This window comes from Mobula hypostoma, chromosome 1, assembly GCF_963921235.1.
Source record: "Mobula hypostoma chromosome 1, sMobHyp1.1, whole genome shotgun sequence".
In the NCBI taxonomy this organism is placed as follows: Eukaryota; Metazoa; Chordata; class Chondrichthyes; order Myliobatiformes; family Myliobatidae; genus Mobula; species Mobula hypostoma.
Window position 1 is genome coordinate 3,821,769 of NC_086097.1, and position 16,194 is coordinate 3,837,962.

The window sequence follows — 16,194 nt, forward strand, 5'->3', positions numbered from 1 at the left end:
TCAGTAGAAAAAATTTGCAAAGCGCACTCATGGTCATGGAAAGACCCTGACTGTCTACGTCATACAACACAGCACATACCAATGAAGAGTGTAGTTAGTATTGTATACAGACAAATTGCTACCACCTATGCACATCAAACTTCTACTGATATCAGTAAACAATAATCTACTTCACTGAAGCCATTTAAATATTGGCCAAGACATGAAGAAGAACACCTCTGCGTCTTGGATAATGATTTAGGAATTCTGCAATTCGGCAGAAGAAATCTTTTTTGCAGCCCTAAAGAAACCTTACAGCCTGAGTTGCAATGGCATCACGCTGCTCGGCTACCTTGGGGCGCCACGGTAGTGCAGTGGTTGGCACGATGTCACGAGTGTCAGAGTTCAAAGTTCAATGCCAGCATCCTGTGTAAGGAGTCTGTACGTCCCCCCTGTGGAATGTGTGAATGTCGTCTGGGTGCTCCAGTTTCCTCCACAGTCATAGAGTCAGAAAGAAGAACAGCACAGAAACAGGTCCTTTGGCCCATCTAGTCCGTTCCAAAGCCATTTAAACTGCCTACCCCCAATGACCTGCACCAGGACCATACCATATCTATGACCTATCCAAACTTTTCTTAAACGTTGAAATCGAGCTTGCATGCACCATTTGTGCTGGCGGCACATTCTACATTCCCACGACCCTCTGAGTGACTAAGTTTCCCCTCGTGTTCCCCTTAAGCTTCTTACCTCTCACCCTTAACCCATGACCTCTGAGGTCCCACGCAACCTCAGGGGAAAAAAGCCTACTTGCATTTACCCCGTATATACCCTCATAATTTTGTATACCTCTATCAAATCTCCTCTGTCTTGTATGTTCTAAGGAATACAGTTCTAACCTATTCAATCTTTCCTTAATAACTCATGCCCTCCAGACCCGGCACCATCCTTTGGACTTTAATTATAAATTAAACCCACTGGTTAGTAGTGTTACGTACCCCGTAACTGGGTTGCCAAACCAGCAGAAATGGATCACTCAGTTGGAGTCTGGAGTACTAGAACTAAGAAAGTTTTATTAAAGAAACAAGCAACACAGTAATCGAAAGGATAATAAATGCAACAATTCAACAATGATAACCACACATGTGCACAGAATTAAGATAACAGCATCAATCAAGCTCTATCGTTGTCTAGGGGTAAATGACCAAATTTCAAAATGACTCAAAGTTCAGTCCAGTTCAGTTCGCAGTAATCGTTGTCATGGCGATGGACAACGTGGGGGAAGAGAGACAGATAGAACAGGAACAACTGATCATTCAGAACACTGCTTCACTCACAGACCGGCGAGATTGCTCACAAGCAACTTTTTTGGGTGGGTCCTTGGTGATGTCACCTGAGGTCACCGACTGTGACCCCTCCTCCAGATGCGGTCGATCCTCTGCAGTGAACCCGGCACCCAGGCAAGGGCGGACACACACCGGGTTCCCGCTGATCGTACCTTTCCACCCCGGGCGTTGTCTGGTACTTCTCACCCACTCGTGAGAGGCGCACCGCTTCCAGGGTCTCGTTACCTCGGGTGGCGTGTGTGTTGTCTTAGCGAACCTGTCCCTTTTTATCCCCCTGCTGGGGTATCGCCTGTCCATCACTTCAAACAGTTCAGGGTTCAAAGGGGGAGCCGCTCCAGACAGCTCTCTCTCTCCCACGTCCCTTCATTACACATCTCCAGACGCTGCTCCATTGTTCCTTATCTCTCCTTCCCCTGAGGGCAGGTGGCAGACCAACTGCTGATGTCACTGATGCTAACCCAGGCCAGCAAACATCTTAATTTTATGTGTATTCTCGTAACAGTAGACTAATTGGTGATGGTGAAATGTCCTGTCATTGGGCTAGGGTTAATCGGGGGTTGCTGGCAGTGCAACTCGAAGGGCCAGAAGGGTATGTTCCATGCTGTATCTCTAAATAGTTGATCATTGCAAATTGCCCTGTGATGAGGGCAGGGTTAAATCCGGGTTGTTGGAGGTTGCTTGGGGGCACGGCTGGAAGGGCACGAATGGCTTATTCTGTGCTATATCACTAAACAAATAATTATTCAAATTAAAAGTGATTATTTATTCAGATTGAACTAATTAAGAATGATCATGGATAATCACGTTTCATGTAGGTATGCTCGATGGTGGGGAGGGGTTTTCTCATAATGGACTGAGCTGTGTCCACTGCTTTTTGCAGGATATTCCATTCAAGGGCATTGGTGTTTCCATGCTAGGCTGTGATGCAGCCAGTCAGAATACTCTCCACTGCACGTCGATAGAAGTTTGTCAGAGTTTTAGATGACATGCTGAATCTCTGCGAACTCCTGAGGAAGTGGGGGTGTTGCCGTGCTGTCTTCATAATTACACTTGCATGCTGGGTCCAGGCAGGCCTCTGAAATGATAACTCCAAGGAACTTAAAGTTGTTGACCCTCTCCACCTCTGATCCTTCAATGTGGACTGACTCATGGACCTCTGGTTTCCTTCTCCTGGTTTATAATCAGCTCCTGGCTCTTGCCGACATTGTGTGAGAGGTGGTCGTTATGATGCCACTCAGCCAGATTTTCAATCTCCCTCTATGTGCTGATTTGTCACCACCTTTGATTCAGTCTACGACAATGGTGTCATCAGCAAACTTGAATATGGCGGTGGAGCTGTGCTTAGCATCACAGTGATAAGTGTAAAGCAAGTAGAGCAGGGGGCTAAGCTCACAGCTTTGTGGTGCACCCATACTGATAGAGATTGTGGAGATGTTGTTGCCAGTCTGAACTGACTGGAGTCTGCAAGTGAGGAAATCCAGGATCCAATTGCACAAGGAGGTATTGAGGCCAAAGTCTTGAAGCTTATTGATTGGTTTTGTGGGGATGATAGTATTGAATATCGAGCTGTAATTGATAAAGAGCATCCTGATGTATGCATTTTTGCTGTCCAAATGTTCCAGTGTTGAGTAAAGAGCCAATAAGATGGCATCTGCTATGGACCTATTGCTCTGGAAAGCAATTGGAGCCTACATCGCTTCTCAGGCAGGACGATGTGTTTCATCACCAACGTGATATAACCTGATGATCCCAGCTGATATACAAATCAAATCCTTCTTACTCATCTCGATAGTGTAGCAGTTAGCACATCGCTATTACAGCTTGAAGCATTCCGGAGTTTGGAGTTCAATTCTGGTGCAGTCTGGAAGGAGTTTATACGTTCTCACCATGACTTTGTGGGTTTCCTTGGGGTGCTCTGGTTTCCACCCACAGTCCAAAGATGTACCAGTTAGTAGGTTACTTGGTCAATGTAAATTTGTCCTGTGATTAGGCCAGAATTCAATTGTTGGGTTGCTGGGCAGTGTGGCTTGTTGAGCTGGATGGGCCTATTCTGCAATGTATCTCGAAATTAATTAATTAATAAAAAGGAAACTGGTAAATTGTATGACAGGCAACTAACTCTAAGCTTTCCACAGGTAATGTGTTAATACCGTCACCTATTCTTTAATGTCTTTACTCAACTTCTTTCTTTCAGAGATGAAAATGAAAAGGTTAATTATATTCCAATAATCAAAGAGGTAAGTTTTTTAAAAATTTCCCTTCACGTTATTCTTTTTTCTTTTTTAATCTTTTTATTAGTTTTCAAGTTCATAAACATAATAACAACAGTGATATAAAGAGATTGGAATTACATTATTGATAATAGACATATACAAGAGGAACTACAAGTAGTACAAGTGTAATGAACTTCCAAACTCTGGATATAATTAATTATGAAGAGAAAGAAATAAAAAGAAAACATATCACAAAGAAACCCCCCCCCAAAAAAAACAAAAAAAAACAAACAGAACAAAACAGGGCTGAACCAATATATTAGATTGAATACATTCATTAATGTCATCAACTCCACTCCTCTATTCATATATTCTAAGTTAATAAAAAGGATTCAGAAAAGGTCAAACTGCATCATATGAAAATGTTGAATAAGTGGCTTCCAAGTCTGTTCAAATTTAACCAAAGGATCAAAAATGACACTTCTGATTTTTTTCTAAATTTAAACATGATATAGTTTGAGAAAACCATTGAAATGTAGTAGGAGGATTGGTCTCTTTCCAATTCAATAAAATGGATCTTCTGGCCATTAATGTAGCAAATGCAATCATCTGACAGGCTGAAGAGGATAAAGAGCTATGTTCCATCATTGGCAAACCAAAAATTGCCGTAATAGGATGGGGTTGTAAATCGAAACACAAAACTGTTGAAATGATATCAAAGGTATCTTTCCAAAATTTTGCCAAGAGAGGGCAGGACCAGAACATATGAGTCAAAGAGGCCACCTCAGAGTGACATCTGTCACAAATAGGATTTATATGGGAGTAAAAATGGGCTAGTTTATCTTTAGACATGTTGGCCCTATGCACTACCTTAAATTATATCAGCGTATGTTTAGCACATATAGAGGAAGAGCTAACTAACTGAAAAATTTTCTCCCATTTCTCTATAAGTAGGTGAAGTTGAAGTTCCCTTTCCCATTCATTTTTAATTTTATCGGATATACCTGGCTGTATTTTCATAATTATATCATAAATAGTTGTTATTAATCCCTTCTGATAAGGATTTAAGCCTAAAACTTTTTCCATGGTATCAGTTGGGTATGAAATTGGAAATGTAGACAGCATCGTATTTAAAAAGTTTCTTATTTGTAAATATCTAAAAAAATGGGATCTGGGCAAGTTATATTTATTAGACAACTGTTTAAAAGACATGAAACAGTCACGGAAACATGTTATACCCTTCATTTTCCATATCAAAAAGGCTTGATCCATAACAGAGGGTTGGAAAAAAAATTAGATATAATAGGGCTTGATAATATAAATTTGTTCAAACCAAAAAATTTACGAAATTGGAACCATATTCATATTGTGTGTTTAATTATTGGATTAACCATTTGTTTATTCAATTTAGAAAACACAAAGGGCAGTGAAGATCCTAAAATAGAAACTAATGAAAACCCTTGTACAGAGTAACTTTCGAGGTTTACCCATTGTGGACTTGGAATTATATCCCAATCTTGTGTCCAAAATATTAAATATCGAATACTAATTGCCCAATAATAGAATCTTAAATTCGGCAATGCTAAACCACCATCTTTCTTGGACTTCTGTAGATATTTTTTACCTAACCTAGGATTTTTATTCTGCCATATATAAGAGGAAATTTTAGAATCAATAGTATCAAAAAAAGATTTAGGAATAAAAATTGGTACCGCTTGAAATAGATATAAAAATTTAGATAGAATAATCATTTTAATAGCATTGATTCAGTCAATCAGTGATAGAGACATGGGGACCATTTAGTAAGCAATAGTTTAACCTGACTAATTAACGGTAAAAAAATTGAGCTTGAGTAAGTCCTTATGTCTCTTAGCAATTTTAACCCCCAAATAAGTAAAATAGTCAGTAATCAATCTAAAAGGTGAACATCTATAAATGGGAGCCTGCATATTTAATGGAAAAAATTCACTCTTGCTAAGATTCAATTTATAATCAGAAAAACTACTAAACTGAGCAAGCAAAGATAATACTGCCAGAATGGATTTCTGAGGGTTAGAAATATATAATAGTAAATCATCTGCATATAGTGATAATTTATGTATCTCATTCCCACGGGTAATACCAAATATATTATGAGAGTGACGAATAGCAATAGCTAACGGTTCCAGGGCAACATCGAATAATAATGGACTAAGTGGGCACGGAATTTTCCTTCTCCTAGATGAGCTGCCAACCATGGCTGACGAGCCCCATCTGTCCAAAGTGACTGGTTTTAAGGCCTCCTGTCTTGTCAGTAGAAAGGGCTTTGCCAGGCTTAGTAGCTAAACCACACGTGAAGGCGGGAGGTGGACTTGGCTGTCAGAGGCTACTTGAGAAGCTTGCCACAGGGAATATTTAATAGGTAATGGGAGTTTATCCCCACTACGCCCCCCCGGCCATGACAACCTTAAGGAAGTAGCACTTACCCTTACCATTAATCTATGGGACAGGTATGCGGTTAACACCAATGATACTGTGAATTTCACCATTAGTATTCACCATGGGTTTAGTCTCTGGGATTCACACAGCTCCAGTGATGACATGTAGACATAATATAAGCAAAATATTCCAGATCCAAGAAATCTGAAATAAAAACTAATAAATGGAGGTAAAACAGGGAGCTTGAATAAGGATTCAGGGAGCCACAAAACAAAACAAAACAAAACAAAGAAACCAAATAGAACAATAAAATAATACTTAGCAGGCCGGGCAGCATCTGTGAAGACAAGCAGGAATAATACTTCAGGTCAATGGACTTAAATAGCAACTGGGAATATGCAGACATAAGACATGACACAGATGGGGAGAGAGAGGGATGGAGAGAATTGAGCGAGGTCCAATATGGCGTGAGAGGCACAAAAGATTGAAATTAAAAGGAAATACTCAGTAGGCAGGCAGTAAATATGAGAAACAGCTTATATACATCGATTGTATGTCCATAAAGTGACACTAGGCACAGGAGGGTCTGTACATAAGGTGACTATGATGGGAAATGATAAAGTAGTGTTGGTTGGTGAAGGTGCTGATTCGACTTACTGCTTGGGGAAAGTAACTATTTTTGCGTCTGGTGGTCCTGGTGTGGACGCTATGCAGCCTCCTCCCTGATGGGAGTGGGACAAGCAGTCCATGAGCAGGGTGGGTGGAATCCTTCATGATGGTACTGGGCCTTTTACTGCACTTTTCAGTAGATTTCACCTTGATGGTGGGTAGGTTGGTGTTGGTGATGCATCGGCAGTTTTGATTACATGTTTATAGAGCGTTCCTGCCTGCCACAGTGCAGATTCCGTCCCGTGTTGTCATGATGCTCTCTACTGTGGAAGGACATGAGTATTGATGGCATAGTTCAGCTCTACTCAGCCGTGGCAGTGTCCTAACTGCTCAATGTTGCAACCGTTTCAGCCTGCTGGAGAGATCCTCGTGAATGACTGCAGAACACATCAGAGCACTTTAGTGCTGAAGAAAGAGGTGGAAGTTGATGAAGTTAATGCTGAACTCGCAGCTAAACGGGACGAGTTCCACCAACGTATGGAAGCCATTAGCCAGCGGAGGGCAGAATTTGAAAGAAAAGAGCAGGCGGTAAGGAAAAAAAATGGAATGATGATTTATGCTAATTTATACATCTAAAGAAAGCCTTCCCCACCATTGAGCACGTCTACACGAAGCATTGTCTCAGGAAAGCATCATCCATCATTAGGAACCCACACCATTCATTCTTCTAAATTCCAGTGAGTATAGGTCCAAGGCTGCCAAATGCTCCTCATATGTTAACCATTTCATTCCTGGAATCATTCTCGTGAACTTCTCTCAACTCTCTCCAATGACAGCACATCCTTTATGAGATGTGGGTCCCAAAACTCTTGACAATACACCAAGTGCGGCCTGACCAGTGTCTTATAAAAACAGCATTATCTCCTTGCTTTTATATTCTGTTCCCCTTGAAATAAATGCTAACATTGCATTTGCCTTCTTTACCACAGACTCAACCTGTGAATTAATTTTCTGGGAATCTTGCACGAGGACTCCTAAGCCCCTTTGCACCTCTGATGTTTGAATCTTCCCCCCATTTAGATAATAGTTCGCACTATTGTTCCTTTTAGCAAAAATGCATTATCATTAATTTCCCAATACTGTATTCCATCTGCCACCTTTTTGCCCATTCTTCCAATTTGTCGAAGTCCTGCTGCAATTGCATTGCTTCCTCAGCACTACCTACCCCTCCACCTATTTTCATATCATCTACAAACTTTGCTACAAGCCGTCAATTCCATAATCTAAATCATTGACAAACAATGTGAAAAGTAGCGGTCCCAATACTGACCCCTGTGGAGCACCACTAGTCACTGGCAGCCAACCAGAAAAGGCCCATTTTATTCCCACTCACTGCCTCCTGCCTGTCAGCCATTCCTCTATCCATGCCAGTATCTTTCTTGTAACGCCACAGGATTTTATCTTGTTAAGTAGCCTTATGTGTGGCACCTTATCAAATGCCTTCTGAAAATTCAAGTAAATGACATCCACTGCCTCTCCTTTGTCCACCCTGCTTGTTACTTCCTTGAAGAACTCTAACAGATTTGTCAGGCAAAATTTTCCTTTACAAGAACCATGTTGACTTTAACTTATTTTACCATTAATCTCCAAGTACCGTGAAACCTCATCCTTAATAATAGACTCCAACACTTTCCCAACCACTGAGGTTAGGCTAATTTCTTTTGCTTTCTTCCCTTCTTAAAGATTGGAGTGACATTTGCAATCTTCCAGTCCTCCAGGACCGTGCCAGAATCCAGTGATTTTTGAAAGATCATGACCAATGCATCTGTTATCTCTTCAGCAACCTCTCTCAGGACTCTGCGATGTAGTCCAATTGGTGCAGGAGACTTATCCACCTTAAGACCTTTCAGTTTGCCTGGCACCTTTTTCTTGGTAATAACATTGGCACTCACTCCTGCTACCTGACACACACGGACCTCTGGCACACTGCTTTCACAGTGTCTTCCACAGTGAGGACTGATGCAAAGTACCCATTAAGTTCATCTGCCATCTCTTTGTCCCCCATTACTACTCCACCAGCATTATTTTCCAGTGGTCCAATATCAACTTTAAACTCCCTTTTATTCTTTATACAACTGAAAGAACTTCAGGTATCCTGCCTTGTATTATTTGCCAGTCTGCCCTCATATTTCATCTTTTTAGTTGCCTTTTGTTGGATTTTAAAAGCTTCCCAATCATTTAACTTCCCACTCACTTTTGCTACCTTGTATGCCCTTTCCTTAGCTTTTATGCAGTCCTTAACTTCCTTTGTCAACCACAGTTGCCTACCCCTGCCATTTGAGAACTTCTTCCTCTATGGAACTTATCTATCCTGTGACTTGTGAACTATTCCTAGAGACTCCAGCCATCTCTGCTCCACCTTCATCCCCACCAGTGTCCTCCTCCAATCCACCTGGGCAAGCCTCTGTAATTTCCTTTCTTCCATTGTGATACTGATACATGTGGTTTATGCTTCTCCCTCTCAAGCTGCAGTAAGAATTCAATCATAGTATGATCACTGCCTCCTCAGGGTTCCTTTACATTAAGCTCCCTAATAAGATCTGGGTTATTACATAACACCCAATTTAAGATGGTTTTCCTTAAGTACGCTCAAGTACACGCTGTTCTTAAAAAGTCATTTTGTAGGCATTGAACAAATTCCCTCTTTTGCAATCTGACATTAATCTTATTTTCCCAATCCCCTTGCATATTGAAGTCCCCCTTTACAATTGTGTTATTACCCTAATTACAAGCTTTTTCCAGCTCCCTTTGCAATCTCAACCACACATCTTGGCTTCTATTTGGAGGCCTATATATGTTTCCCATAATGGTTTTTTAATCCTCTCTGAATTCACCCACAAAGATTCAACATTCTCTCACCCTATGTCACCTCTTACTCAAGATGTAATTCCAACAGGGTCACACCGCCTATGCCTTCCTGCCTGTCCTTTCAATACGAAGTATATCCTTTGATGTTAAGCTCTCAGCTATGGTCGCCTTTCAGCCACAGCTCAGGGATGCCCACAATGTCATACCGACCAATCTCTAATTGTGCCAACTTTGTCCACTTTATTCCAAATACTACGCACATTTATGGATTTATTCATTAAGCCCGTAACAAAATGAATCTTGGGGTTGTTTACGGCGACAGATATATACTTTCGTAATCAATTTTCTTTGAACTTTAAACCTCAAATTTGTCAAGTATGCAGAAGCCTCTTCACCCCAGTAAGTTTGGTTTGAACCTGAAGCACTGTAACTTAACAATGGGAGTTTCCAAACTTTTTTTGCCATGGACCAATACCATTAAGTAAGGGGTCTGTTGACTTCAGGCTAGGAACCCCTGTCTTAGGTTGATGGTATTTTAATTATTTGATACACGTTTTCTAGTTTCATTGTCAGAGTGAACAGTAAATAAGCATGGCTATGTTTAATCTTGCTCAACACACGCAAGTTGCTGGAGGAACTCAGCGGATCAGGCAGCACCTATGGAGAGGAATAAACATTTGAGCTGCGTCCTTCCATCAGACTCGTGCCAAAATGTCAACTGTTTATTCATTTGCATGGATGCTGCCTGACCTGGATTTCATGTACCTGCAGAATCTTGTGTTTTAATTTTGCAGTGAACCTGCATCTCTTGTGTATTTTTGTTCTGCTTCCCATTTTAACAAAACAAATAATGCCAATGGTTTTGTACTCTTTATATTTTGTCCACAGAATAAGGAAAGAGCCCTGAGGTTTGATAAGTTTATCAAGGATAATGAGATTAAAAGATGCCGTGCCATTAAAAAGCACCAGCTGGAAGTGAAGGAGAATGAGATGAACCAAAGGGAGCTGCAAGACCTGACCCAGCAGTTAGAAGAGATTAAATCCAGGTAGAACAGAGCTGCCTTGCTCTTTAGAACGTATTATAAACACGTACAACAGCCTATATACAGAGTGTGTGTGTGTGTGTGTGTATGTAATTTATAGTTTTTATTATGTATTGGCAATGATCTGCTGAGGCAAAACAACAAATTTGACAATGTATGCCAGTGATATCAAACCTGATTGTGAACTGTTCCTTGGTTTAGCACAGGGCTGTATTCCTGGAAAAAGATAATTGAACAGTATTTTGGAAATTGAAAAACCCAAGCATTTCTTACATTGCTGCATGCACAGTGGTCACGGTTAGTTATAATGAAAAATAGTTCCATAAATTAAAGACAAATACCCCACCAAAGAGTCAATGGCATTACAACATACTGAAATCTCATAAATACAGGATCTAAGGAAGGGTCTCAGTACAAAATGGTGACTGTTTATTCCTCTCCATAGACGCTGTCTGACCTGCTGAGTTCCTCCAGCATCTTGTATGTGTTGCTCTGAATTTCCAATATCTGCAGACTTTCTCTTGTGTTTGTGCTTTGAAAATTTTTGGATACAATTGATGAGTCCCATCCCTGGGAGAGTCTTTCCGGTGGTCCCCAGGTGTAGCCCATCTTCAAAGATCCTTCCTCTTCCAGGGATGAGGCCATTGGAGCTTCTCTTGGCATCTCATCTGAGTTCCTTCCACTAAGACAATCCCCATTAATATTGGAAAAGTTAGTATCACCAACTTGTTTTTATGCTCTACTGCAATTAGCCTTTTTATCTGTTCTTCTAGTACTTATCTGCTATAAATCCAGGACCTGAAGAAGGGTCTCAGCCCAAAATGTCAACTGCTTATTCTTTTCTATTGATGCTGCCTCACTTGCTGAGTTCCTCTAGCATTTTGTATGTGTTACTCTGCGGAATCTCTTGTGCTTGTATATCTTTATTATTTTGTTGATGAACACTTTTTCTGCTTCTTAAGCCCATCACCCCTACTGGGACGGAGGTTTCTGACTGCAGCTTGACAGAGACCTCTGTCCTGGGCCAGTCTTTCCAGTAGTCCCCAGGTGTAGCCCATCTTCAAAGATCCTTCCTGTCCCAGGGATGAGGCCATTGGAGCTTCTCTTGGCATTTCTGTAGCTCTGGGTTATTACAGGATGGGGTCGCTAGCCCATGCCCATCCCTCCTCCTCTTGCAGCCAGAGCTGGGACCATCTATGGCCAAGTTTGTAGTAATGGGTTGGGTTTCCACAATGATTTTACTCTGTCTTCTGGTTACAGTTTTGGACGACAAGCCGACATTCTTATGGAGACATTCTCAGTAGAGTCTCACAAACCAAAAGTACATCACGTTTTATACCCTTAAGATCAATGGTTCAAGAGGTGATTCAATACAGTTTCAATAGTTACAATGACATCATTTACCTCAATAATTTGCATTGACAACATTTCCTTTGAGTTGCATGTCTACAGTGGGAGACACCCCTGAATGTTCAAATACCTTGTCTGCGACAAACTAATTGAGAACTTCCCTGACCTTGCATAATGTTCACTATATTACAATAGGTGAAGTTCCTGAAAACCAGAGATGATGCAGAGTAATTCAAACACCACATTGTATTATCATTTGGTTGATGCATTTCCAATCTGTCTGTGGGCCAGTCTGTTACTGCAATTTACAGCTTGCCATTTTCAAAAAGAACTGAAGACTAGCTGTGGCTTGAATTAATTCTCAGAACTCCAGAATATGCCCTAACAAGAAGCTGAACCACAACAATAGAAGTAGTTTGTTTTCTCTAGCTGGCCAGTGATGAAATCATTGGCATCATCTTTCACTGCACTATTTGGCAAAGGTCCACGACTGATTGCTAAGCATTTTACAACTAAAAATAAACATGGGCAACAGAAGAATATACAGTGCTGAGAAATCCTATTTCAGTGACATAATGAATGTCACTGAAGTAAGGTCAATGTATTTTGATATGTTGATATCAAAACACATTGTACAATCTGTGACTTCAGTGGTTGCCACTGGAGGTTAGAGTAATTGTTTTGCTTGAATGTGGAATTCCTGGCTGTTAATACAGTTGTTTTCATCCTCAAAACATTGATGTCTTAAAGCATTTTGCTTCAATAAATTAGTCCCTTAATGCATCCAATTTTGTTTTGAATGCAGTAGGACCACAAGAGACCACAGTGCTCTCTTTTTGCACTCGTTCGTTCATTATGTGCCATGTCGTAGGATGGGCTGATCACGGTTTTTGACCATGAATGCGCCTGGCAAATTTTTCTACAGAAGTGATTTGTCATGCCGCCTTCTGGGCAGTATCTTTACAAGACAAGTGACCCAAACCATTATCAATACTCTTCAGAGATTGTCTGCCTGGCGTCAGTGGTTGCAAAACCAGGACTTGTGATATGCACCAGCTGCTCGTACAACCATCCACCACCTGCTCCCATGGCTTCACTTGACCCTGATCGGAGGGGGGGTGTGGGGGGTGTGCTACAACTTGCCCAAGGGTGATCTACAGGCTTGTGGAGGAAAGGAGCACCTTATACCTCCTTTGGTAGAGACATATGTAGTTTTGCTCTACATATACCTAAAATGTTGCATGTGTGTCTTCCGGCTCCTGCTGGTAGCAATGAGAAGAAGGCACGTCCTGGGTGATGGGAGTTCTTCATGGGGCATCACATTTTGAAAATGCCCCTTGTGGCAGCAATGAGCACACTGTTTCACAGCTACCATATAATTCTGGACACTTTAATGACCAGTTTTCTGAATTGCATGCCATAATTCAATTCTTTATTTTCAACATTGGCCCCCATTTTGGATCTTTTACAAGTCTTTCTCATTATGCTAACACATGACATTCTCCACACTGTTTCCAAGGCAAGAGAGACTTCCTCTTGGCTCATAAGCACCACATTCATGATTAGACTGATCAAACTAGCAAGCTGCTTCCTCAGCTTTATTTTACCATCTCAGCCTCTAAATGACATTGGTTGCGTATAAAGTGAGAGTTGTGCAGGGGTTTGGTTTGCATGTTATACGCAACCTGTCAGTCACCTTACGTACAGATGCTCCTGTGCCTAGTGTCACTTTATGGACATATAATCAACCAATGTATAGACGCTATCTTATGCATAGTGGGAAGCATTTGGTCCATGATGACAGACGAGAAGATCTTGTTGATCTGAACTGCTGGTTTTATTGCGACAAGCACAATAACAGACAGGGCACTATCGCTTGGTGACAGTCGACTCAGTCGCATTCAGATGGGGGAGGTGATGATCACACACCCTGGTGACAGTCAGGGTGACCCACAAACACACATGTGAATAACTGTATCACCCAAGCTAAAATGTAACAATAGATGAACTGGAACATCCCACCATAATCCCATGAATGCATTTTAAAACAAGAACAATGAATACTGCTGTCAACCAGGAATGCTGGGTCGAGCTGTCAACCATGAACCCACCCCCCCGCCCCCGGGTGCCATACTGCCCCCACCTGAGGGGTCAGCCACCGAACCCAGCAACACCAGAGTTCACAACAAAGTCCAAGATTCCTGGTGGTGATCGATGCTGCTACTAGGGTCACTGGGGGGGGGGGGGAGGAGGGGGAAGGTGGGGATGGTGCCTGGAGCCCCGCCCCAGGGGAGGCTCTGTTTGGTGAGGGAAGAGGCAGGGCACTGGGCATGTCACTTCCTTCCTTCAGCTGACACAGTGCCAGGCGACCCTGGTGCAGTGCAGTACAGCTGCCTTCCACTGCCGGGGCAACTGCACCCGAATACCACATCAAAGATGTGGTTGAGCACTCCTCCCGGCCCTTTGAGTGGCTTACAACCAGGGGGATAATCCTTTCTTCTGGGACCCATACTTGCCCCCCCGCCCAGTAAAATCCTGTCCCCATCTGCAGACATCATAAGACCATTTTGACGGCCGGCCGCCAGCTGGGCTTTGGTTCTGCTGAGCCACGTCATGAACAGCCCGCAGGTGCCCCCTGAGGTGCTGCAGGTTTACCGACCTGGCCTCCCCAGGAACCTCCGGCTCGGGATGGGGTCAAACACCAGATCCACTGGCGTGCCAGCTCTGCCCGAACACGAGCACAGCTGGTGTACACCTGGTGCTCTCCTGAACAGCTGCCCAGTATGCCCACAAAACTGGTCACACTGGTACTGGCTGACGAAGATGTCATGCTGCGTAGCCAGGGTGTGGTTGAAACACTCCACCGGCCTCACCTTGCAGGTGAAGGGGGTGGTCCGTGTTGTGATCATTCCCAGCTGCCTGCAGACCTGACCAAACACCTCTGCCTCAAAGTTGCACCCCTGGTCACTGTGGGGTCCCTCGGGGGCACTGAGACAGCAGAAGGACTCCAGCACATTTCTCTCAACATGGTGGTGCTCCGGTCTGGGACCGGGTACACCTCTGGCCACTTTGTGACGCGATCCAAGCCCACGAGAACATAGTGGTTCCGGGTGTCAGTACAGGGGAGGGGGCCCAGGATGTCCATCACTACGTGCTCCACTGGGACCCCCATAGACTGGCCACCCAGCCCCTGCTGGGACAAGCAAGCATTGTAGCATGCATGGACATCTGCACATGCTGCCTGAACCCAGGTCAATAGAAGTACTCGCACAGCTTGCCCAATGTCTTTGCCACCCCAAATCGGCCAGCCCCCACTAACCCCTGCACTGACGCCAGCACCATGGCGTAGAGCCCCTTGAGAGCCACCAGCCGCAGGAGACATCTGTCACTGTTGGAAATCTGCCACCACTGGAACAGGAACCCGTTACGCTCCTCCAGTGTTCCCACTGAGAGTGTAGGGCTCCGGACCCTGGATCCAGCGGGGGAGACCTCCCCGCACCCTGGCCCCTATCCCACGCTCAGCCATCCCCTCACCCGGACCAGCACGGGATCACGGGATCACTGCACAGCCGCTGGTCCCCTGCTCTCCCGGACCAGCACGGGATCACGGGATCACTGCTGAATGCGCAGCCGCTGGTCAGTGGTGGAAACGCCAACCTCGCTGCTGGTATCACCACTGCCGCCCACCCCCAGTTCCGCGTGCTGCACTGCAGCAGGTCACTGTGAGGCCGGTGGTGGGTGTTGCTGACCCACTGGGTCTATTTCCTGGAGCTGCCCTGCCAGAGAGCCAAAGTAGAGTGTTGCCCCCGACACATCCACACGGGCCCCCTCAGCAGGACAGCAGGTCCAGTCCAGGCCAACGATGCCGATCCGCCAGAAGTTGGCTGTCCACACCCCGTGCTCCACTTTGTTGTCCCCCACTGCGATGCACAGCCTCCTCTTTCCTCTCATCGCTGCACCGTCATCGGTGACCAGCTGGACCACCGTCGTCGTCCACCCAGGCAGGGATGGTGGTCCGTATTCAGGAGGACACCTGGTGGACTACGGTGATTGTCCACCAACACACGGCGTCTGATGCTCTCCACCACGCAGTCCACGTGCAAGCCTTGCTCTTCGCCCTAACGGCCCACCCGAAGAGGCAGCAACAAAAGGATTCTGCTGGAAGTCTCAGCGTTGCTCCCCACTTGCTGTTTCCCCGTGGCTGCGCTGTGGCGTGGTGCTGGTGCGGGGCAGTTCCGGGCCACCTGGACTGCCTCATCACACCGGTAGCAGCGATCGCGCCGTGGCATATAGTGGTGCTGGTCGGACCTGTCTCACGGGCTCCTCCTCTGCCTCAGTGACACAAGCCCGGGCTTGTCGTGAGCGGGTGAC

The 16,194-nt window shown here is 44.1% G+C and overlaps 1 protein-coding gene across 2 annotated transcripts in view; it reads left to right on the forward strand.

Annotated features, from left to right (window-relative positions):
- Positions 1 to 16,194, forward strand: part of si:ch1073-416d2.4 (coiled-coil domain-containing protein 42 homolog) — a 101,253-nt gene that overhangs the window by 18,826 nt on the left and 66,233 nt on the right. For both annotated transcript variants that reach the window (XM_063056453.1, XM_063056542.1), the window contains exons 2-4: positions 3,517 to 3,559; positions 6,974 to 7,150; positions 10,319 to 10,476. In XM_063056453.1, coding sequence (XP_062912523.1) covers positions 3,517 to 3,559; positions 6,974 to 7,150; positions 10,319 to 10,476 — 378 coding nt within the window. The remainder of the gene's footprint in view (positions 1 to 3,516; positions 3,560 to 6,973; positions 7,151 to 10,318; positions 10,477 to 16,194) is intronic.